Source organism: Monodon monoceros, unplaced genomic scaffold (genome assembly GCF_005190385.1).
Source record: "Monodon monoceros isolate NGI ecotype Baffin Bay Population unplaced genomic scaffold, NGI_Narwhal_1 Super_Scaffold_21, whole genome shotgun sequence".
In the NCBI taxonomy this organism is placed as follows: Eukaryota; Metazoa; Chordata; class Mammalia; order Artiodactyla; family Monodontidae; genus Monodon; species Monodon monoceros.
Window position 1 is genome coordinate 152,195,851 of NW_021703778.1, and position 25,930 is coordinate 152,221,780.

The 25,930-nt window shown below is 38.3% G+C and overlaps 1 protein-coding gene across 2 annotated transcripts in view; it reads right to left on the minus strand.

Annotated features, from left to right (window-relative positions):
• CEP128 (centrosomal protein 128) overlaps positions 1-25,930 on the minus strand; it is a 433,475-nt gene that overhangs the window by 283,559 nt on the left and 123,986 nt on the right. For both annotated transcript variants that reach the window (XM_029239363.1, XM_029239364.1), the window contains one exon: positions 14,165-14,515. In XM_029239363.1, the coding sequence (XP_029095196.1) occupies positions 14,165-14,515 (351 nt within the window). The remainder of the gene's footprint in view (positions 1-14,164; positions 14,516-25,930) is intronic.

Sequence of the window (25,930 nt, forward strand, 5' to 3'; positions counted from 1 at the left end):
CATTTTAACGGGGAGAATCAGCATGAAGCTAACATGAGAAATAATAAAAGGAGGGGATTAAGCAGTTGAACTCTGACCAGGAGAACTGAATTTGATTCTCAGTCCAGTCATAAGCAGTTCTATGGCCTTAAAGAAATTATTTATCTTTATAAAGATAGTAATAAAAGCTACATCAAAGGGTTGTGATGAAGACTAGTAGGAAGGGAGAAACAAAAAGTGGGGGTGGGATTTAAGTTCAAGGAGAAACCAGGATCTCAGGGAGGTACTTATGCAAAATAGTGATCAAAGCTGTGAAGAGAGGGGATAACTGATAACCCAATGTCCCTGGATTGAAAAGTCTGGAACACAGATGACAGAGTTTACTCTAGAAGAAAGATTTTAACGCAGGAAAAATGGCTAGGAATATAGATAAGCCTAAGGGTGGATGGATTATTTTTCTATTGCAGTGTAACAAATTCCAACAAATTTCGTGGCTTAAAACAACACCCATTTATTATCTCATTGTTTTCCAGAGGTCGTAAATCCTGACAAGGTATTCTGCCTCCGGTCTCCTAATGCTAAAAGCAAGGTGTCAGCTAACCTGGGCTTTTAGCTGGAGGCTTTGGGGGGAGAATCCACTTGCAAGTTCATTCATGGTGTTGGAAAAATTTAGTTCTGTGGACCTAGGACATGTTTCCTTGCTAGCTTTGGGCCAGGGGTTTTTCTGAGCTTCTGAAGGCCACCCACACTCCTTGGCTCATGGACTCCTCTGTCTCTGCAGCCAGTAACACCACACTGAACCCTTATCATGTTTTGAATCCTTCTGACTTCCCTTTCTCCCAACAGCCAGAATAATTTATCTGCTTTGAAGGACTCCTGTGATTAGATGAGGTCCATCCAGATAATCTCCTTATCTTAAAATCAACTTGCCAAGTAACATATCATAATCATGGGAGTGATATTTCATCTTATTCACAGGTTCCAGGAGTTAGGCTGACACATCTTTGGGAGGTCACTCTACAAACCACACAAAAGAAGACAAAAACTGACAGAATCCAGTCTTGGCTGTAAGGGTAATGTGGGAGGGACCTTAGAATGAGGGGAGGGTGCATAAATATAGTGACTAATGTTTGGAACAGATAACATAGGCCCCTGGCCCTGAGTTAAGAGACTTCCATGTAGCCCTGAAGATAAAAATCATATTTCCAAGATGGTCCTAGCACATAAAATGTCTTTGATTTCAAAATACCGTAAGGTGGCTTAAACAGCAAGGATATTTATTTTTCTCACATGATGGGAAGACCAGAGATGGGGTGTCTCAAGAAGAGTCCTTCAAAGCTCAGGCTCTGATACTCTACAACTCTCCATGTTTCGCCCTCAGCTTCAGTGTTCCAAATGTTACATCAATTCATGACCAACGTGACAGCCTTTGGGTGGACAGTCTCCGACTATGTTGGTCAAGTTTAGAATTTCTTTGGCAATATAGATACTAAAAGCTAAGTAAGTTCTGTCTATTTTCTTTTGGTTAATGCTTGGCTAGTAGCCATACCCCAACATTTTGTCTAGACATTGACTCCGAGTCTGAAAATGTCAGTGTCTTAACCGCTACCTCAGTATCCTGGACATTCCCAGGGGCCCTCAGTTGACTAGCCTTTATCTTGCGGGAATTCAAAACAATGGACTTGGGTCTCCTTTGTCTGGCCAGAAGCACTTAAATAGGAGAACTTGAAAGGGGCCTGAAAAATCAGGCTTGTTTTTTTTACCTCATTTAAATTTCTGCTAAGTTTCCTACCTCTCTCTCTTGCTTGGACTAACTTCAGCATGGATAAGCAATTTGGCTTTTCCAACTCCAAATTATCAGATTCAGTAAATGCGGATTATAGATTGCAGATTTTCAGTCTCCCAATGCCCCCAAATGTTGCTCTCTGCTTTTAGACAGATCAGTTTCAACCTATACTTGTCTTTGCCTTCCAGGACTTTTCTGAAGGCTGCAATAAGTACACAACAGACTCCAACATCCTAAAGTTTTTCTACTGGTCACTTAATACCATCCCCTGAAGCACAGCATCAAGGTCCCAAGGTATGACTTCTGATGGTTCAATCAACAGCATGGCAAGGTTTTCCAATTATTCCTTTAGAAAAGTACAATCCTCCCTGTCCTGACCCCACTTCTCCACTTAATCAACGCTACATTTTAGGTTCTTTAACTTATAGCTCCTTACTCCTAGAACTGATGTTTCACATAAGCTTGAATTTCTTCTGCTGAGAACAAGGGAAAACTCCAGTTCAAGCTGGCTTAAACTACAAGGTAATTTATTATCATTCCAGGCAGAACTGCTCCACAGTATGTCAAAGCTCTAGATCCACCTCTCTGCACTGCTCTCAGTAGTACCCTCCCTTGGAGTGAGGCTTCATTCTCAGGACCATAGCAAGATAGCTTCAGCCATTTCAGACATCACAGCCAAACATAACAATGTTCAGAGAAGAGGAACATCTCCCTCCTAGTGTTATCTTTTTTTAGGAATGAGTAAATGTTTACCAGAAGCTCCCCAATAGACTTCATAGTTCATTCTTCAGAAGAAGAATAGTTCTTGATCAGACGAGGGCTATATGCATAGTAACTGGCCTACATTAATTTTTTAATGTAATGGAATGAATTGCGGTGCGGTCAGGGAGGTAACCAAGACCTCTATAGGAGCCAATTGATATCCTACGTAAGTTTTGCTAGTACCACTCAAGAGCAGGAACAGAAAAACTAGAGAGTTGGGTTGATTCCAAATTGAACATCAGTAAAACGTGTGAGGTGGAAGCAAGAAATTGAAGATGCTGGTGAGCATGTCGTCAGAGTAGCTTTTCACGAAGTCCAGTCTGACAGGAAAAAACCCATTCCAGGAAACAGCTGGTCAACCAAAGGAATGTGGAAAGATCCAAAGCAGATGGTAACAGTTAAAAGAGGAAAAGGGAATAAAAAAAATGTGGACAGAGGCTGAAATGTTAGAACAAAAGATCTGAACACAGAGAAATTACAGATGATGACAAATCTTAGCCATTGAAATTAGCTGCTGAGTGATTTGAAGGTCACCATAAAAGAGGAAATTAGTGAAGTATAAGGATACAGAGTTCAGTGGGTTGCTGACTTGAACTTGGAAATCACCGAAGATGCTGGCAAGAATTACATGTAATGAAACAGGCTGAGGGGAAGCCAGGTGTGAAAATCCTTGGGAAATGTGGAGGCGAAATGGAGAAATGAGTAGCAGTCAGGAACAATGGGAAGGGAATGTTCTAACCAAACACTGCTTCCATAGAAGAAGAGCTGTAAGGGAAGATTATAAGACGAGGATTGAAAATGGCTGGCATAAAGCCAAAAGAATGATACGGCCTAAAACCATGGACATTATAGGAACAGGAACCAATTCCTCCAAGGCCTGACTGCCCAGTATATATAGTTTTTTGAATTAACTAAAAGGTACACAAGAAAAATTTTTAAAGAAAAAAAGGTTATTTTTCTGCATGTGAGGGAACATGCAGAAAGACTACTGGATTATACTAACATATCAGTGCTCTAGCCTTTCTTAAACTGTGTATAACAATTACACATTAAAAAAGTATGCACTTTAGCACTGATCCTTCTTACTTTTGAACCATTAAGAAATTCAAATATTAAAAGACAGTATATATTACATATAGCTCTTTTATTTCCCTCAGCATGAAGGCAATACACAGAAGGAAAAGACGGCAATTTAAGATTCTTGAAGTCAAATACTATCAAGCAGAAAGCTCAATACATGGGCAAGCCAATTATTCTGCCAATTCAACAAGAAAAACAAGTCAAAACCAAGCCAAACCTAGGGATCATTCCCATTATCCATGTTATAAAAAAGACCATGAATTTGGAAACATTCAGAAAAGTATACATTATGATCAAAATCCAAGTTCAGATTTTTTCCTTTATCATTTTCAAAGCACATATAAAAACCAATGACTTCAAAAAGCACTTTAAAAGAAAAAGGCAACGAGGGGAAGATGGCGGAAGAGTAAGACGCAGAGATCACCTTCCTCCCCACAGATACACCAGAAATACATCTACACGTGGAACAGCTCCTACAGAACACCTACTGAACGCTGGCAGAAGACCTCACACCTCCCAAAAGGCAAGAAACTCCCCACGTACCTGGGTAGGGCAAAAGAAAAAAGAGTAAACAGAGACAAAAGAATAGGGACGGGACCTGCACCAGTGGGAGGGAGCTGTGAAGGAGGAAATGTTTCCACACACTAAGAAGCCCCTTCGCGGGCGGAGACTGCGGGAGGCGGAGGGGGAAAGCTTCTGAGCCGCGGAGAAGACCACAGCAAGAGGGGTGAGGAGGGTAAAGCGGGGAGATTCCCGCACAGAGGATCGGTGCCGACCCGCATTCAGCAGCGCGAGAGGCTTGTCTGCTCACCCGCCGGGGTGGGCGAGGCTGGGAGCTGAGGCTCGGGCTTCAGTCACAGCGCAGGGAGAGGACTGGGGTGGGCAGCATGAACACAGCCTGCAAGGGGTTAGTGTACCACGGCTAGCCGACTAGCTCGCTAACCGGGATGGAGTCCAGGGAAAAGTTTGGACCTGCCTAAGAAGCAAGAGACTTTGTCTTCCGTCTTTGTTTCCTGGTGCCCGAGGAGAGGGGATTAAGAGCGCTGCTAAAAGGAGCTCCAGAGACTGGCGCGAGCCTCGGCTAAAAGCGCAGACCCCAGAGACGGCCGTGAGACGCTAAGGCTGCTGCTGCCGCAACCAAGAAGCCTGTGTGCGAGCACAGGTCACTATCCACACCCCCCTTCCGGGGAGCCTGTGCAGCCCGCCACTGCCAGGGTCCCGGAATCCAGGAACAACTTCCCCGGGAGAACGCACGGCGCGAATCAGCCTGATGCAACGTCTTGCCGGCTTCTGCCGCCGCAGGCCCGCCCCGCACTCCATGCCCCTCCCTCCACCCCCCCCCCCCCCCCCCCCGCCTGAGTGCGCCAGAGCCCCCAATCAGCGGCTCCTTTAACCCCGTCCTGTCTGAGCTAAGAACAGACGCCCACCGGCGACCTACACGCAGAGGCGGGGCCAAATCCAAAACTACGTCCCTGGGAGCTGTGAGAACAAAGAAGAGAAAGGGAAATCTCTCCCAGCAGCCTCAGGAGCAGCGGCTTAAAGCTCCACAATCAACTTGATGTACCCTGCATCTGTGGAATACCTGAATAGACAAAGAATCATCCCAAATTGAGGAGGTGGACTTTGAGAGCAAGATTTATGATTTTTTTCCCCTTTTCCTCTTTTTGTGTGTATGTGTATGCTTCTGTGTGACATTTTGTCTGTATAACTTTGCTTCCACCATTTGTCCTTGGGTTCTATCCGTCCTTTTTGTTTTTTTTAATAACTTTTTATTTTAATAACTTTAGAATATTTTATCTTACTTTATTTTATTTTATCTTCTTTCTTTCTTTCCTTCCTTACTTCCATACTCCTTCCCTCCCTCCTTTCTTTCTTTCTTTCTTTCTTTCTTGTTCTACTAATTCTTTCTTTCTACTTTTTCTCCGTTTTATTCTGAGCCGTGTGGATGAAAGGCTCTTAGTGCTGCAGCCAGGATTAGTGCTGTGCCTCTGAGGTGGGAGAGACAACTTCAGGACACTGGTCCACAAGAGACCTCCCAGCTCCACATAATATCAAATGCCGAAAATCTCCCAGAGATCTCCATCTCAACACTAGCACCCAGCTTCACTCAACGACCAGCAAGATACAGTGCTGGACGCCCTAACCCAAACAACTAGCAAGACAGGAGCACAACCCCACCCATTAGCAGAGAGGCTGCCTAAAATCATAATAAGTCCACAGACACCCCAAAACACACTACCAGACGTGGACATGCCCACCAGAAAGACAAGATCCAGCCTCATCCACCAGAAAACAAGCACTAGTCCCCTCCACCAGGAAGCCTACACAAACCACTGAAGCAACCTTAGACACTGGGGACAGACACCAAAAACAATGGGAACTACAAACCTGCAGCCTGCAAAAAGGAGACCCCAAACACAGTAAGATAAGCAAAATGAGAAGACAGAAAAACACACAGCACATGAAGGAGCAAGATAAAAATGCACCAGACCTAACAAATGAAGAGGAAATACACAGTCTACCTGGAAGAGAATTCAGAATGATAATAAAGATGATCCAAAATCTTGGAAATAGAATAGAAAAAATGCAAGAAACATTTAACAAAGACCTAGAAGAACTAAAGAGGAAACAAGCAATGATGAACAACACAATAAATGAAATTAAAAATACTCTAGAAGGAATCAATAGCAGAATAACTGAGGCAGAAGAAAGGATAAGTGACCTGGAAGATAAAATAGTGGAAATGACTACTGCAGAGCAAAATAAAGAAAAAAGAATGAAAAGAACTGAGGACAGTCTCAGAGACCTCTGGGACAACACTAAACGCACCAACATTCGAATTATAGGGGTTCCAGAAGAAGAAGAGAAAAAGAAAGGGACTGAGAAAATATTTGAAGAGATTATAGTTGAAAACTTCCCTAATATGGGAAAGGAAATAGATAATCAAGTCCAGGTAGCACAGAGAGTCCCATACAGGATAAATCCAAGTAGAAATACGCCAAGGCACATATTAATCAAACTGTCAAAAATTAAATACAAAGAAAACATATTAAAAGCAGCAAGGGAAAAACAACAAATAACACACAAGGGAATCCCCATAAGGTTAACAGCTGATCTTTCAGCAGAAACTCTGCAAGCCAGAAGGGACTGGCAGGACATATTTAGAGTGATGAAGGAGAAAAATCTGCAACCAAGATTACTCTACCCAGCAAGGATATCATTCAGATTTGATGGAGAAATTAAAACCTTTACAGACAAGCAAAAGCTGAGAGAGTTCAGCACCACCAAACCAGCTCTACAACAACTGCTAAAGGGACTTCTCTAGGCAAGAAACACAAGAGAAGGAAAAGACCTATAATAACGAACCCAAAACAATTAAGAAAATGGGAATAGGAACATACATATCGATAATTACCTTAAATGTAAATGGACTAAATGCTCCCACCAAAAGACACAGATTGGCTGAATGGACACAAAAACAAGACCCATATCTTTGCTGTCTACCAGAGACCCACTTCAGATCTAGAGACACATAGAGACTGAAAGTGAGGGGATGGAAAAAGATATTCCATGCAAATGGAAACCAAAAGAAAGCTGGAGTAGCAATACTCATATCAGACAAAATAGACTATAAAATAAAGACTATTACAAGAGACAAAGAAGGACACTACATAATGATCAAGGGATCGATCCAAGAAGAAGATATAACAATTATATTTATGCACCCAACATAGGAGCACCTCAATACATAAGGCAAATACTAACAGCCATAAAAGGGGAAATCGACAGTAACACATTCATAGTAGGGGACTTTAACACCCCACTTTCACCAATGGACAGATCATCCAAAATGAAAATAAATAAGGAATCTTAAACTTTAAATGATACATTAAACACGATGGACTTAATTGATATTTATAGGACATTCCATCCAAAAACAACAGAATACACATTTTTCTCTAGTGCTCATGGAACATTCTCCAGGATAGATCATATCTTGGGTCACAAATCAAGCCTTGGTAAATTTAAGAAAATTGAAATTGTATCAAGTATCTTTTCCAACCACAATGCTATGAGACTAGATATCAATTACAGGAAATGATCTGTAAAAAATACAAACACATGGAGGCTAAACAACACACTACTTAATAACGAAGGGATCACTGAAGAAATCAAAGAGGAAATCAAAAAATACCTAGTAACAAATGACAATGGAGACACGACGACCCAAAACCTATGGGATGCAGCAAAAGCAGTTCTAAGAGGGAAGATTATAGCAATACAATCCTACCTTAAGAAACAGGAAACATCTCGAATAAACAACCTAACCTTGCACCTAAAGCAATTAGAGAAAGAAGAACAAAAAAACCCCAAAGTTAGCAGAAGGAAATAAATCATAAAAATCAGATCAGAAATAAATGAAAAAGAAGTGAAGGAAATGATAGAAAAGATCAATAAAACTAAAAGCTGGTTCTTTGAGAAGATAAACAAAATTGATAAACCGTTAGCCAGACTCATCAACAAAAAAAAAGGGAGAAGACTCAAATCAATAGAATTAGAAATGAAAGAGGAGAAGTAACAACTGACACTGCAGAAATACAAAAGATCATGAGAGATTACTACAAGCAACTCTATGCCAATAAAATGGACAACCTGGAAGAAATGGACAAGTTCTTAGAAATGCAAAACCTGCCAAGACTGAATCAGGAAGAAATAGAAAATAAGAACAGACCAATCACAAGCACTGAAACTGAAATTGTGATGAAAAATCTTCCAACAAACAAAAGCCCAGGACCAGATGGCTTCACAGGCAAATTCTATCAAACATTTAGAGAAGAGCTAACACCTATCCTTCTCAAACTCTTCCAAAATATAGCAGAGGGAGGAACACTCCCAAACGCATTCTACGAGGCCACCATCACCCTGATACCAAAACCAGACGAGGATGTCACAAAGAAAGAAAACTACAGGCCAATATCACTGATGAACACAGATGCAAAAATCCTCAACAAAATACTAGCAAACAGAATTCAACAGCACATTAAAAGGATCATACACCATGATCAAGTGGGGTTTACTCCAGGAACGCAAGGATTCTTCAATATACACAAGTCAAACAATGTGAAAAACCATATTAACAAACTGAAGGAGAAAAACCATATGATCATCTCAATAGATGCAGAGAAAGCTTTCGACAAAATTCAACACCCATTTATGATTAAAACCCTGCAGAAAGTAGGCATAGAGGGAACTTTCCTCAACATAATAAAGGCCATATATGACAAATCCACAGCCAACATCATCCTCAATGGTGAAAAACTGAAAGCATATCCACTAAGATCATGAAGAAGACAAGGTTGCCCACTCTCACCACTCTTATTCAACATAGTTTTCGAAGTTTTAGCCACAGCAATCAGAGAAGAAAAGGAAATAAAAGGAATCCAAATCGGAAAAAAAGAAGTAAAGCTGTCACTGTTTGCAGATGACATGATACTATACCTAGAAAATGCTAAAGATGCTACCAGAAAACTACTAGAGCTAATCAAAGAATTTGGTAAAGTAGCAGGATACAAAATTAATGCACAGAAATCTCTGGCATTCCTATACACTAATGATGAAAAATCTGAAAGTGAAATAAAGAAAATACTCCCATTTATCATTGCAACAAAAAGAATAAAATATCTAGGTATAAACCTACCTAAGGAGACAAAAGACCTGTATGCAGAAAATTATAAGACACTGATGAAAGAAATTAAAGATGATACAAATAGATGGAGAGATATACCATGTTCTTGGGTTGGAAGAATAAACATTGTGAAAATGACTCTACTACCCAAAGCAATCTACAGATTCAATGCAATCCCTATCAAACTACCACTGGCATTTTTCACAGAACTAGAACAAAAAATTTCACAATTTGTATGGAAACACAAAAGACCCCGAATACCCAAAGCAATCTTGAGAACGAAAAACGGAGCTGGAGGAATCAGGCTCCCTAACTTCAGACTATACTACAAAGCTAGAGTAATCAAGGCAGTATGGTACTGGCACAAAAACAGAAAGATAGATCAATGGAACAGGATAGAAAGCCCAGAGATAATCCCACACACATATGGTCACCTTATCTTTGATAAGGAGGCAGGAATGTACAGTGGAGAAAGAACAGCCTCTTCAATAAGTGGTGCTGGGAAAGCTGGACAGGTACATGTAAAAGTATGAGATTAGATCACTCTGTAGCACCATACACAAAAATAAGCTCAAAATGGATTAAAGACCTAAATGTAAGGCCAGGAACTATCAAACTCTTAGAGGAAAACATAGGCAGAACACTCTATGACATAAATCACAGCAAGATCCTTTTTGACCCACCTCCTAGAGAAATGGAAATAAAAACAAAAATAAACAAATGGAACCTAATGAAACTTCAAAGCTTTTGCACAGCAAAGGAAAGTGTAAACAAGACCAAAAGACAACCCTCAGAATGGGAGAAAATATTTGCAAATGAAGCAACTGACAAAGGATTAATCTCCAGAATTTATAAGCAGCTCATGCAGCTCAATAACAAAAAAACAAACAACCCAATCCAAAAATGGGCAGAAGACCTAAACAGACATTTCTCCAAAGAAGATATACAGACTGCCAACAAACACATGAAAGAATGCTCAACATCATTAATCATTAGAGAAATGCAAATCAAAACTGCAATGAGATATCATCTCACACCAGTCAGAATGGCCATCATCAAAAAATCTAGAAACAATAAATGCTGGAGAGGGTGTGGAGAAAAGGGAACACTCTTGCACTGCTGGTGGGAATGTGAATTGGTACAGCCACTATGGAGAACAGTATGGAGGTTCCTTAAAAAACTACAAATAGAATTACCATATGACCCAGCAATCCCACTACTGGGCATATACCCTGAGAAAACCATAAATCAAAAAGAGTCATGTACCAAAATGTTCACTGCAGCTCTATTTACAATAGCCCAGAGATGGAAACAACCTAAGTGTCCGTCATCGGATGAATGGATAAAGAAGATGTGGCACATATATACAATGGAATATTACTCAGCCATAAAAAGTAACAAAATTGATCTATTTTTAATGAGGTGGATAGACCTAGAGTCTGTCATACAGAGTGAAGTAAGTCAGAAACAGAAAGACAAATACCATATGCTAACCCATATATATGGAATCTAAAAAAAAAAAAAGGGTTCTGAAGAACCTAGGGGCAGAACAGGAATAAACACACAGATGTGGACTTGAGGACACGGAGAGGGGGAGGGGTGGGCTGGGACGAGGTGAGAGAGTGGCATGGACATATATACACTACCAAATGTAGAATGGATGACTGGTGGGAAGCAGCTGCATAGCACAGGGAGATCAGTTCGGTGCTTTGTAACCACCTGGAAGGTTGGGATAGGGAGGGTGGATGGGAGGGAGACACAAGAGGGAAGAGATATGGGAACATATGTATATGTATAACTGATTCACTTTGTTATAAAGCAGAAACTAACACACCATTGTAAAGCAATTATACTCTGATAAAGATGTAAAAGAAAAAGGCAAAAGTATCACCATTTATGATTAGATTATTTATATCAATAAAATTTTAGACCTTCCAATATGCGTTCATCTACATATCTCTAAAGAATATCATGATTCCCTGATATAAACATCCATGTCATTGTCTTTTTTTTCCCCCCAACATCTTTATTGGAGTATAATTGCTCTACAACAGTGCGTTAGTTTCTGCTGTGTAACACAGTGAATCAGCCATACATATACACGTATCCCCATATCTCCTCCCTCTTGCGTCTCCCTCCCACCCTCCCTATCCCACCCCTCTAGGTGGTCACAAAGCACCGAGCTGATCTCCCTGTGCTATGCAGCTGCTTCCCACCAGTCATCCATTCTACATTTGGTAGTGTATATATGTCCATGCCACTCTCTCACCTCGTCCCAGCCCACGCCTCCCCCTCTCTGTGTCCTCAAGTCCACTCTCCACATCTGTGTGTTTATTCCTGTTCTGCCCCTAGGTTCTTCAGAACCCTTTTTTTTTTTTTTATTTTTTTTTTAGATTCCATATATATGGGTTAGCATACGGTATTTGGTTTTCTCTTAAGGAAAGTATACAACCTTACCTTTCTGGGTTTTTTCTGCAATAATATGCTATTTGTTTGATATTACATATTCTTCAGTAATGACATAGTTTTGTGATATGATATATATCTTATAATCTTACCAAGATTCCAAAATGTAAAGAGCAGAAAAAAATAAATAAGAGCAATTTTTAAGAGAATAAAAGCCTTTGGCCTTCTAATGAATTTTTAAGTGGCACATCTTAAAGCAGAAAATAAATTAAGCTGGAAAAGAAAAACAGAAGTAGGCACAGAACTATTTTGAAAATCCAAAAATTGCATTATCTGAGCATATAAAATGGCTCAACAAGGCTACTTATTAAACAATTAACTCATTCTTTAAACTATAATGTGTTTTATTTGTAAACCAGTATCATTTTTATTTTAACATACACTTCCAAATATACCCTGGAGTCATTTTTGGAAAATAATTAGTCCTAAAAAACAAAAAAGGAGTAGGCTGTATTACTACTGCCCTAAGGTGGCTCTGTGATTTTATTAAAAATTAAATACTCTTTAGAGGCATTATTCAGTAAGATATTAAAAATATACTTTTTCCAGGGCTTCCCTGGTGGCGCAGTGGTTGGGAGTCCGCCTGCCGATGCAGGGGACACGGGTTCGTGCCCCGGTCCGGGAGGATCCCACATGCCGCGGAGCGGCTGCGCCCGTGAGCCATGGCCGCTGAGCCTGCACGTCCGGAGCCTGTGCTCTGCAACGGGAGAGGCCGCAACAGTGAGAGGCCCGCGTATCGCAAAAAAAAAAAAAAAAAAAAAATACTTTTTCCAAAGTTATTTACAATGTATTTCCACATCACAGACTTACTGGACACTTGAATTTGCAGTGAAATATCTGTTACCCTTTCTTCCTTGATTAACCGTTGCTCTAACTGCGACATGCTGCATTAATTTTTAAGGCTTTTAAAGTGGAAATTACAATGCCTGCTGTGATAATTGTAATACTACCCTAACTGTGGCAATCACTTTAAAACTACTTCTTTGCTTATCATTAGCAATGCTAAGTGATAAAAATAATTATATCAAGAGTATTCTGGGAAATGACTGTTTAACAATTTTTAATATTCTGAAAAGCTCAATCTAGATAACTCTCAGTACCATGGATTAGGATACTGTCTGATGGCATGGACCCTTCTAAATTTCCTCTAATTAAGTAAAATCCCCAGATGGTTCTCAATCAATCAATCCCCCCAACCACTCTTCTCTCTAGCTACCTCCCTTATAGCCAGGCTCATTGAACCAGCTGCCAAACTTTAGGCTGACAACAGAATAATCAAGGTAGAGCAATTTCCTGGGATCAAATCAATTCAGATTCAAGCCTGAAAGGCTTAGAGCTGCTTTACCTTGGGGCAACTAGTCATCCAGTAAGTGTCAGATGGGTTAAAGTGAAAAGCACTCCACAATGAGTGCAAAGTGATCACTTCCTCCATCTTTTATATGTCCAAGAAATTCATACGTAAAAATGAAAGCATCTTTTCCATGACAGCTCATCTGTCATGAAATAAGCATCTGTCACTCTTAAGTGCTGACAATTGATTTTATAAATATAATTGCCCTACATTTTGCTTTCTTTTGAAAGAAAGTCGACTTATCCAAATGACTATTCTTCTGGAACACTCAGAGTTCTTGACAAGTGACAGATGACAAAGCAGAAGTGATAAACCAAGACTAAACATGGATAAAAATCAATCATGACTTTCCTGCTTATTACCTTAGAAACATCTGGGTTTAATTCAATGCAAAGATACAGTTGAGAATCAACATAGGAGCATAAAATCCATTTAAAGTAACTGATTATACAAGAGAAAAGATGATGTGAAATGCATACACAGATCAATGAAATGCTTTTTGTTGCTATCAAAGAGGCACAAAAGTCTTAAAGAGGTTTGAGATCTGATAATACCGTCAGCGAGATTATCAATGTCACTCACTTAACTTATAGAAGCTGCCAGAAAATGTTCCAGTAGTAACGGCTGCATTTTAAACGCTTCTTTCTGACCAATACTTAAGTTGAAATATACAAATAAATGAGATTTTAAAATAAATGCATTGGGGGAAAAGGCATGTGATATTAAGGAAGATTTTGTGATTCTCTTCCATTTGGATATTAAAGAATAATTTCAAATTAGGGAACTAAAAGCTATACTAGAGGAGGAGAGTGGATCTATTTTAAGCGTAAACTCTAAAAAGCCACAGAATGTTAAAAGATTACAAAGGCTTTAAAACGCTTTTAAAAACTAAGTTACCTTTTACCTTGAAATAGTCTAGACATAAAGACTCTTCTATCAAGAACATCTTGATAGGTTATATGCACAGCATAGCATTCAAGTGTTTGTTCAAAGGACATATGAATGAATGGTTGGTCACAGCAAAAACCAGTCCTCAGGAATCTGGCTTTTATACCTGATTATTCTTGTCTGTCAGTTGATCAAGAGTTTCAGATTGTTTCTCCAGTGCTCGCTCTAACTTCTTATGCTTAAGCTTCCACTGCCTAATGGACTCCTGAGCTTTCAGCTTCAGCTCTTCTCTCCTCTCCTCCGCCACCTGTCTCAGGGCCTCCGACTGCTGGAACTCAAGGAGGTACTGCTCGGCCTGCTTGGTTGCATCCTCAGCATGCTGAGTCAGCTTTGAGATCTGGAGGTCAGCGCACTTATGTCTGGCGTCACATGTCTCAAAGTGATTCTGGATCTCCTTCAGTTCATCCAACATCTCTAGTTGCTGTTTCTCCCTGTTCTCCAATTCACATGTTAAATTCTAGGAAGAAAGCATGTGAGATATCAGGAACACGTTCTTGTCAAAATTAGATGCATAACATATCATCAAACAAGAATCACTAATGTCACTAAATTAGCAATCAATCTAGAAAATATGATCTTTTTCCATGTATTTTATGATCACATTAGTTGAGAATAATTTTTTATAAAAATATTTTCTTTTTTAGACTACTTCATTATCCAAAAAGGAAAAATATTTTTTTTTCCAATTGACTGTCACTAAAATAGAAGGTCTTGCTGATGAGAAAAACAATGTGCATTACTTTAGTAAGAACCTAGTGTTTTGTACAACTGAAGAAACGTCAATGTTTTAAAATTTGTCAGATATCAGAGCAATTATATGCAATCATACGTAATGCTTCACTTTTTGGCAGCACCTAAAATTTTGTTATAATAAAATAAAACTCTGTAACAAAAAATGAGCATTGATGATAGAAACATCAGTAATAGATAACACTGTATGTGAAAGTCCATTTAAAAGACTCTCTATAGATAGGTTATTTCCAGCTAAATCAACATAATGTTGTAAGTTGATGAACTTACCTCGAGCTTATATAAATCACTGCAGGATAGATTTTTAAATAAACTTAAATTTATGTGGGATACATACCTAATCAAGAAAAGAACCTAACTTTTTTTTTTCTTTATTTTTTTAAGAACCTAAACTCTTAAAAGCTAGCTTCCTCAAACCAAAAGTGGTCAATAATACATTTGGAACTTACACTTAATCATCATGATTCATACATATTTTTAATCTGAGAAGAATGGGCAAAGATGGATTGTTAACTTCAAAAATGAGAGGACATTATATAACATTCTATACAAATAGAAGAATGAATATAATCATTAACATTAAGCCACTCTTGTAAAACTCTGGAAGGGAGTGACAAGTTCAAATACAAGTGCTTCCAATGTATCCCATAAGCTGTCCCTCCTGAGCCTTAGTTTCCAAATACCTGTGGTTACAACAGTGACATGAAAATGTCATGTGTCCAAGTAAGACTAGGTTCAGAAGGCTAAGATGACGCTGCAAGCTGGACAAACAATAAATATCATCTACACTGTCCTGAAGCACCTACAGAGACTGGAAACATTTAAAAACCTCCTATGACTCTAACAGCAGAATTTTCAGTTCCAGATTCATCATCCCTGAACTGTGGCTCAAATAAAGTTAAATTTCTCTCATGATTAAAGTCATGGTGTGACATTATGGCAATAACATAAAAATAATGCCTCGAAAACAAGAGGTTTGCATTTGCTCAGTTTGCTAAATTCAATGCAGCCTGGAAGAGATGAGTCACTCCTTTATCCACCCAAACAAAATAGTAAATTGAGAACTGTGCACTTGTTTGTGTGGAAAATTCTAAAATGAGATCAGAAAACCCTAGTGATGGTGGTTTACCCCTTTGCCCTTATCTAAAAGTTTTACCACTATGCCAGAAATCGGCTTTATTAACAAGCAGTAGTCAAGTGGTTTCCAGATCAACAGAGAGAAAGCATTTTTTTCCCCACAACAAAGACTTGGGAGACTGGTTTCACTTGCTATGTGTTAGGCAGATAATTTACAGAAAGGTTAATAAGATCTGGCTACAACACCAAAGAAGATAATAATCTAACTGTGGAGATATTCAGACTATCAGCTAAATTACAAGAGTGGATAGTACAAGGTGATGACGGACAGCTACTTGAACGGGTCTATATTCTACAGCGTGGCTGGGGAGGGTCTCTTAGGAGGTGACATATGAGCTGAGATCTAAACGAGAAGGAGCTGGCAATAATAACAACAACTACTACTACTAAAGTTTATTAAGCAGTTAAGTTGTGCAAGGGATAGTGCAAATGCTTTATACGAATTACCTCATTCAATGCCACCACAAAACTAAAGTAAGGCACTCTTACTATCTTGGTTTTACTGAAAGGTAACGAACACTTGGAACTTGCCCAAGTTCACATACCTAACAAGTGAGAGCACAGGATTCAGACCCAGATAGTCTGACTCCAGAGCCCATGTTTTAAACTCTTTACTAAGCTTTCAGATTCCCAGAGGACCCTAACTCCATGCCTCTTAGGTCACCCACTCCCATAGTCCTATCCTAGGGTTTTTTTCAGAACTGTCACCTTTGAAGCAAAAGGTATGTCCAACCCCACCCCTCCCCATTATCTCCCCCTCAGGCCTCTGGCTTTATCTACCAATCTTCCCAGTTCCCTTTTCTTCTCCTTTTCTTCTGATACATCTGTTCCTCATTGTCAAGAGGATGACCATTCCCTTGATATTCCTTTTGCTGATTTTAAATTCCAGGCTCTTTAACCTAATTTTCTTAATTTCACTTTAGCCACTCCCTTGCTCACATCTCAAACTCCCTTTAAAAACTGCTCATCTACTGAACTTGAACAGCAAAACCACCAACTCTGGAGGAACTACAAAAATCTCCTATTTTCTATATCAGGTTACTCAGTCCTCCAAGGAAAATCACACATGAGTATCAGGCGATGTGATGGGACACTGAAAGCCATCCTCAGTGCCCAGAAATTCTTCTGCAGGCCCCCACCCAGTCCACTGTACTATCTCTGAACCTAACAGCTTTTTACTCACTGTAGGAAATAACATAGCTCCCCCGTGAGAAATAAAATTGAGGCTATTAGGCAGGACACCCCTCAAATTTCCTACATGTACCATCCTGAATCTTACCAATGGTTAGTCTCTCCTCCTCCCTAGGCTCTGAGGAAAAGGGATCTTTTAGAGAAACTAGCCTACCTTTGCTATTTCCTTCCACATCCATCAAGGGATTCACTATACCAGTTATGTCCTCTCCTTCATGTACTGAACCTCTCTTTCCCTACTAGATCATTCTTCTCTACTTCTCCCACCTTAAAAAACACAGTAATTTTTTTTTCGAACTAAACAAACAAAACAACCTTTATCAATCTGACATGATCTTCTAACCAGCACCCTGTACTCTTCCCTTCCTGTTAAACTGCAAAGAGCAATCTACACTTGATGCCCCACAATCTTATTTCCAATTCACCTCTCGATTCACTGGTACCGGTCCCGATACACAATTAAAATAACTCTCATCAAGATCCCCAAAGATAACCTACAGCCAAATACAATGGACTCTACAAATCTTTCCTAATATCCTTGTTGAATGTGGCACTGCCAATTACTTCTGCTCATTCTTAATCTCTCTTCTTCCCTGACTTTCATAATATACTCTTCACTAGTTCTCCTTTTTCTTCCTGTTTTTTCATAGTCTCCTTCCCTGGGTCTCTTCAAATATTTGGCTTTTAAATAGAGATAACTGTATAGGGTTCTAGTATTAAGCATCATTCCATCTAGACAATGCCTTTGGTGGTAAGTATATAGGTAAACAGAGATATAAGTGATTCCTAATTCAGAGCCAGACTCATCTTCTCAACTCCAAACCTTTAAATATCTAATTACGTAATGACTTTCTACACTTGGTAATCCCACGGGCATCTTAATTTCAGCACGTCAAAAAAGTGAATTTATTGGATGCCCAACTCCTAACAAAAAAATAGTCTTTTTAAAATAGCAGTAAAGGCTCTCTGCTGAGGAAGGATAAAAATGGAGGTGGACTTGTGTATTTAAATACAGTGAGAAAGTTGGAAATAACTGCTGTAGGAAAAGAGAAAATCAACAAGAGATAAATGTTTAAAAGCTGACAAATATAAATGAGGTTACAGTTAGACAGTCTCAAATTTCTAATGGATCCAAGAGTATACAAAATTCTTCGAATTTCTCCAGCATTTCTTTTGAATCCAGAAATAAAATAAGTTCAGCATTATTTATCCTTCTGTCATTACAGAGCACAAGAATAGGCACAGGATTAATATATGCAAGCCCAGAGCTTAACAACATAATAGGAAGATCCTATTCAGTCACTCTTCTGACATTCTCTTTAATCCATCTTCCTCAAAAAACCAATCAGAATAATCTCATTGTAATAAACATTTCTCCCCCACAAATCAAAAGATTATGCTATAGAACCCTCATAACAATTCCTCCAATAAACACACACACTCATACATACATACACACACATCACACACATATACACAGAGAGAGCACATGAAGCCTACAAACACATCATTAATGCATGGATAAATGCTTTCAAGGTAGGCACGTATAGTAAATATTAGTATCCTCCTATGTACTACATGAAACGTTAAATGGAAGGCAATTTTCTTATTTATTCCATTATGATGATTTTCAATGCCAACATTACTGTCATACATTCCTGGAAGCACCTTCTACCCTGAAGAACTTTTTATATTTAAATTGTGTGAAATTATCTCAGCTACTAAAGCTGGTTAAATTTCGTATTACTTAATTAAGCCCATTATTTATTTCTCACTATGTAAGTAACCATCAAAGATAAGAACAATCCAGAAACACACTTTTTACCAAGAATTCCTTCCAGTTGGAGGGGAGGAAAAAACTTTAGAATCCTAAAGGGAACCTTTTTAGTTTCTGTGGCTGGGCCTGAGAATTAAACTAACATAAGACAGATTAACAGGAGAAAAGAACATGAATTTTATTTAATACTTTTATGTATACATAGGAGCCTTCACAGAAAAAAGAAGATGCAAAGAAGTGGTTGGGACTGAGTGCTTATATACCTTTTTAACAAAGAATTTATGGAGAGATGACAAGACAAAGGAAAAGGGATTTAATAGTGGGAAAGTGACTAGGAAATATATGGGGGAATGAAAGATAAGGGTTATTTTAGGTTTGTTTGTACAGATTCATTTTGGCATCAACTCCCAGTCTTCAATGATGACAGTGTTCTTCTCTTCCTGGTACAGAGAGAGCACCTTCCTCATGGGAAATACTGACCTGCTTTTAGGTAGAAACAGGAGGTCAGAGAGCCCTTCCTGCATCTACTGGTTCTCAAGTGCCCTTGGCTGAAAATACTCAATATGCCAAAGTGGCATATTTTCAGGTGGCATGTTCTGATTCCCTTCACAGTACATTACCAAAAGATTTATAAAAGCTCCAACTTACTAAAACTTCATACATTTGAATGGATTTCTTTTCTCTTTCCTTCTTCAAGTGGGAAAATATATTAATGGGTAGTTGTGTTGAGGGTCTCAGGTTTGGTGATAGCTAGAAGGGTTCACAGAACTAGAAGCATATTGAAGCATATAGTGGTACTTATGGTAAGGTTTATCAGAGTGAAAAAATACAAGGCAAAATCAGCAAAGGGTAAAGGACATGCAGTGAAGAGCAGTGGAAACCAGCTGCAAGCTTCCAAGAGTCTTCTCCTTCCCAGTGGAAACACACAAGACATGCTCAATTCTTCCAGCTGTGAATTCTGACAACACGTGTGAAGTGTTGTCTACCAGGGAAGCTCATCAGAGACTCAGTGCCCATAGTTTTAATTAGGGGCTAGTCACTTAGGTACTGTCTGCCTAGTATGTACCAAAATTCCAGACTCCCAGAAGGAAAGCAGGTGTTCAGCATAAACCACATTTTGTTTGTACAAAAGGTCCAGTCACAGTGAGCTACTCTTATCATTTAGGAAAGGTTTCATATCAGTGTAGAGAAATGATTATCACTCAAGTTCCTAGATGTCAGACAAGGGCCTACCTTGCAAGCAGGCCCTCCTGAGGAAATCTGTCTCAGGCCTATTAAGTTAACTCTTCTCTTCCCAGTAGTAAAATGGCCAAAGAACAGAAAGGAAAAAAGATAATAACGCCCTAAATAAGTTCTTAATTAAAAAACAATTAACTATAAATAATACCTGTAAAACAATGCATTTAGAAGTTGATAGAAAAGAACCCTCTCCCTTTAAAATTGGTTGGCTTTGGCTGCCATTGGCTCTCTCTTTAATAGCTGCAGTGGTTGTACTCAAATTCTAAGAAAATTATAGACGGCCTACTCATATGAATAAGGCATTAAAACACAAATAGGAAAAAAAAAAGAGAGATATTCTATTAAAATAATAATGTAGATAGGACCCACCATAAATTCTAGCATTAACGGATCACACATCTAAGATCATAATTTTACATATTTTGATTACAAGGGATATTTATCAAGTTGAAATTACAAAAGTGGAAAAATTGGATAAGGTAGGAGAATAATGGAGCAAGTATACAGAATAAAGAAATCAGCTCTGTCTAGCATACAAAAATCTTTCCACCCACCTTCTTCCCATTTCTCATATTCATGAAGAAGAATTGCTAAGCCTACATTTAAAACATTTTCCATGAGGAATTAATTAAGGGAGAAAAAGTAGACTATGGTGTAAGTGGCAACAGTGATTATTTGTTCAACAATGTAACTAAAATACAACAAAATACAATTTCTCCTCTACTCTTAATTGACAGTCAACACACACAAAAGATTAGGCACCTTAGTGAACATTTAAAAGTAAAAACCTGAAAGAAGATGTGGCACATATATACAATGGAATATTACTCAGCCATAAAAAGAAACAAAATTTAGTTATCTGTAGTGAGGTGGATGGACCTAGAGTCTGTCATACAGAGTGAAGTCAGAAAGAGAAAAACAAATACGATACGCTAACACATATATATGGAATCCAAAAAAAAAAAAAAAAAGTCATGAAGAACCTAGGGGCAGGATGGGAATAAAGACGCAGACCTACTAGAGAACAGACTTGAGGATACGGGGAGGGGGAAGGGTAAGCTGGGACAAAGTGAGAGAGTGGCATGGACATATATACACTATCAAATGTAAAACAGATAGCTAGTGGGAAGCTGCTGCATAGCACAGGGAGATCAGCTCGGGGCTTTGTGACCACCTAGAGGAGTGGGATAGGGAGGGTGGGAGGGAGGGAGACGCAAGAAGGAAGAGATATGGGGATATATGTATAGCTGATTCACTTTGTTATAAAGCAGAAACTAACACACCATTGTAAGGCAATTATACTCCAATAAAGATATTAAAAAAATAAAATAAAAGTGAAAACCTGCCCCAAATAAGCCAGGGTACAGTGAATGGCATTTATTTTAAATAAACATTTCCATATACAGTATTATGTACTTCATGTGGAAACTTGTAATGGTAATGAGAAAACAGCTAGACTTAAAAGACTCAAAAGTAACACCTATAGGGAGACGGTGGTATACCACGGAAACAGCATGGCTTGAGTTCAAATCCCAGCTCTGCCAGTCTATGACCTTAGAAGAACTGCTTACTATCTGTGAACCAAAGTAACAAGTGAATTTATAAAATGGGCTCAGTAACATTTACACCACAGAAGAATGATGACCTACATGAGATCACTTAGATAAAACAGCTGGAAGAGTGACTGGCACATTTCAGGAACTCAACAATGATAGCTCGTTATAACTAACTAGAAACAATGTTAGAATTAAAGAAGCAATCCAATGCCTACATTTTAGAGATAAGGAAATGGAAGGCAGCAGAAGATAAAGTGATCAATCCAAGACAAGTGAGATAGTTTTCAGCCACAGGTCCCTAATATTCAAACCAATATTGATCCCACATCAGTATATTACTGACTTGGATACTAGCCAACCTTCTTAATAATTAAATAAGTTGCCATGCTCCTTCCTGAGACAGAAGGAAATCCTGAATAGGAATTATACAATCTCTGATGCATAGAAGTTTCTAGAACTTTTTCTGAAACAGAGAGAAAAACCACAGGATAAGGTTGACTTGGGTTAAAAAAACCCAGAAAAGTACTGTAAGAGAAATACTGATTGGGGCAAATATGACCAAGCAGGAGGGAAGCAATATCAACGGTAACTACTAGAAACAGGATCTAAGTTTGTAAATTTAAGAGAAACTATTCTGATCAGCAAGACCTCATAAAGAAGGAGACAAAGTAAGGACACAATGGGCAAACTAAAGTGTAAAGAAGAGAAAAGACTGGGTCACTGATGGAAAGGAGATGAGCATCCATGACCAATGATAGCATGCGCAAGAGCCGCAGAGTGGGCGAGCCATCTGAGGCTGCTCATGAAGAGTAATAGCTCAAGAGGGCTAAAGAAGACTGGAAGATAAGTTGAGAAATCAGGTTGCGGGGATGCCAAAATCCAGTTTAAGCTTTCAACAGTTTTTAAGCAAGGGTGTAACATGATCAGACGTGCTTGAAAAAGATTAATCACCAAAGGACATTATCCTAACACTAGGATAGTAAAATATTATAGCAACATTAAAAATCATTGAAGATCATCCTTTTAAAGCAGGAAAGGACTTTGAGAACCAATTCTTCTCTCATCTAAGTTCAATTTCAGCAATCAAATTCGATGGAGCTGGTTTACAACAGACAAGAAGGAACAGTGGCATTTAAGAGACAAGAAAAAAAAAAAAACACTATTGACACTTGTCAGTCTTCCTAAAGAAAATACAGATATATTTCCCTTCAGTCCAATAAACACTTACTGCATTCAGCAACAACCAAGCTGCCAAGACACAAAGCTGAATAAGACAGTATGGTTCTATGTTCTACTCCTCTGGAGAACCATACAGCCTAGTTGGGGAAACAGACATGTAAGTTATTTTGAATAAATGCGATAAATATGAGCAATTCTTTCTTCTCTATTTCAAATTTTGCCTCTTCCCCATTTATGCCACCAATTATATACTTATGTTTTATTCTTCTACGTCTTTACCTGATTATGTAATGTTTTCTAACAATAATTATTTGTCCAAAGAAAAGAGCCCCGAACAACATTAGGGAGTGACAAAGGGAACAAAAAGAAGATAATTCAAAGTTGCTGCTGAAAGTAATAAACAGAGAGTGAGAAAGAGAGGGAAGGATGGGGAAGAGAGAGACAGAAACAGAGATAGAGAGACAATGAATGTTCATGCCAGCCAATCCCAGAACTCAAACAACCAACAGCACTAAGGCAAGAGCATGCCTAGCACTCCTGCCCTGTTTCCCTCTGATGCCTTCTTTCAAGATGGACATGCCCTTAACATTGGTGTTGGCAGGGGAAACGGGATTGAAAGGAGTATGGGGAAGAGGAAAAAGATTAACAAGAAAATCTGATCAATAAGACACCTTTCCCAAATATTCACAAATAAAGCCTTCTGTAAGAATTCAAATAATTTGATTCTGTAATGTTTAGAAAAAATACCAAAATAGGGGCAAGCCAAATGGAAATACAATCATGTGTAAAGACTCTATTTACTAATGAAAAATACAATAGTTGTACCTATACATACACACTTTTTAGTGTGCTAAACACACGCACTGTAAAATTATGTGGTGTTTGTATTATACTCATTTTACCAAAAATAAAGAATATTTTAAAATTTTAATTATTATAGAGATTAAGAATTTTTACATCTTGGCATCAATGACAACTTCATTTTAAGCATAAAATATTTTGGTTTAAAAACCCTTGGTTGGAAACACAACTCTTAATTATAATATTTACCATTTAAAAACACACAAACCACAACAGAATAATCTGTTTTACAATACAGTTCCTAGAAACCCAACAGAATAAAAGTAGTAACTGTTTGAATGTACCAAAGTGATACACTGAAACAAAAATGATGTTTAAAGCATAAAGCTCAGTTCATTACAAGGGAAAAAAAACAGTGACATTAAAGCTAATAAATAACAAGCCTCAAGTAGAATACCATTTGAAATAGAATTCAGTTAATCATCTTTAACACTATGTGAACAATGTATTTGTTCACTAATTCCAGCCCAAAATATGTCTTCCTTAAAGCAGGGACAAGATGAAAATGCTGACTGAAGAAAACAGTAACATTATATCCAAAACGAGATGCAAAAAGCCCAGTGAGGAAGATGATTAACTCAAGTAACAGGAAAAAATATTAAAATTTTATATTTTTTGTTTTTACTGAAATTAAACTCTTTTCCAGCATGTTGGAACATTTTTGTTTTCATGTGACCAGTTAATTGTATTCATAGATGATTTAGTTTCAACTAAAATGGACAGGAAGCTTTAAAAAAAAAAAACTGTAAAGAAACTACAGGTTGAATATAACATTACTAATGCATGGATATGTGTTTGTAAATGTGATATTAGGTCTAACATGAATTCAACCTGTGTTTGCTGAGTACCACCAGGTTAGGCTCAAAAGCTATGAAAAAGATAAGGCAAGGTCATGTTTCTCAACAGAAAGAAAAACCTGATTACTGCACTGTTGTGTATGACCCAATAGTAGTCAGCCTCTAGCCCCACTTCCTAATATACTCTCCTATTCCATGGAGGCTACAAAACCAAATGCTCAGCACTCCCTAGAGCTAGGTTCCAGGGGCAAATCAGATGCGATGCAGAGAGATTTAGAGATTTAGAATGTGGAAGAGAGGCAGGGACCATACACTTGCTAATTTGGCTTTTTACTTCTTGCCAGCAAGGTCATAAAAGATAAAATTTATTCTGTTCTGTAGTGAATCTCTCCCTTTGTGCTATCCATCCTTTCTTGGAAGCCAAGGCAGGGCCACATCTGCCAACATTATAAACAACTATTGTATAAAATACCTAAAGCAGTTCTATTTCCCATACTAAACCCTAACTGATATTATAAAGTTTTGCCTTTACTGAGTAAATAAAAGAACTAACAGATTTAATAGGATTTCACCAGAAATTCTCAGATTCTCAATTAAGCCATGCCCCAATCACCTCTACTGGGAAATCAACTTGACATATTCTTACATGTCTTGATGAACTCATTCATTTCAGCATAATTCAGGTGTTTTATGAACAGATACCGAGAGGACAACTAATCAATTTTCCACAGTAGGAAGAACTAAGGCAAGTCTCTTTTAATAAAAGAACTCAAATCAATCAAAACAAGTGTGGTAGCACCGAAATATACCTACATGCAGTTAAAATAGGCCACCACTCATTGGGATCATACTATTTAAAACTTTTTTTTTAAGTCATGATTGGTTAAAATCTATGAGTCAATTATTTTTAACTCAAGCAAAACACGTATTAATAATCTTTAAAAACTGCTTCAAACCCTTAATGAGTGAGGGATCAGCCACATAAAACATCAGGGGCCATTATGGTAACCATGTCACAAATATTCTTCCTTTAAAAACATTAACCTTCTGCCTTTTCTATCATACTAATTTTGACCACATATACTATTATCATTTTCTTTTCCCCCAATGAAGCAGAGACACACAAAGGATATTACTTCCAAATAATAGGTTCCTCAGTCTTTCTCAGTGATTAAAAATAATTATTTCTCCACAAGTCCTATGAGAACATATCTGCTTCATACAATTACAGTTTCCTTGTACTTTTTAATGAAACATGATACTAAGCTTAAGCAAAGTACACAAAGTAATGTTCAATTAATTAAATACATTCATCTCTTTGTGAAGAAATAAAATATTAACTTCTGCTTCATTAGCAGTGATGTTCACTACACGGAACATTTTAA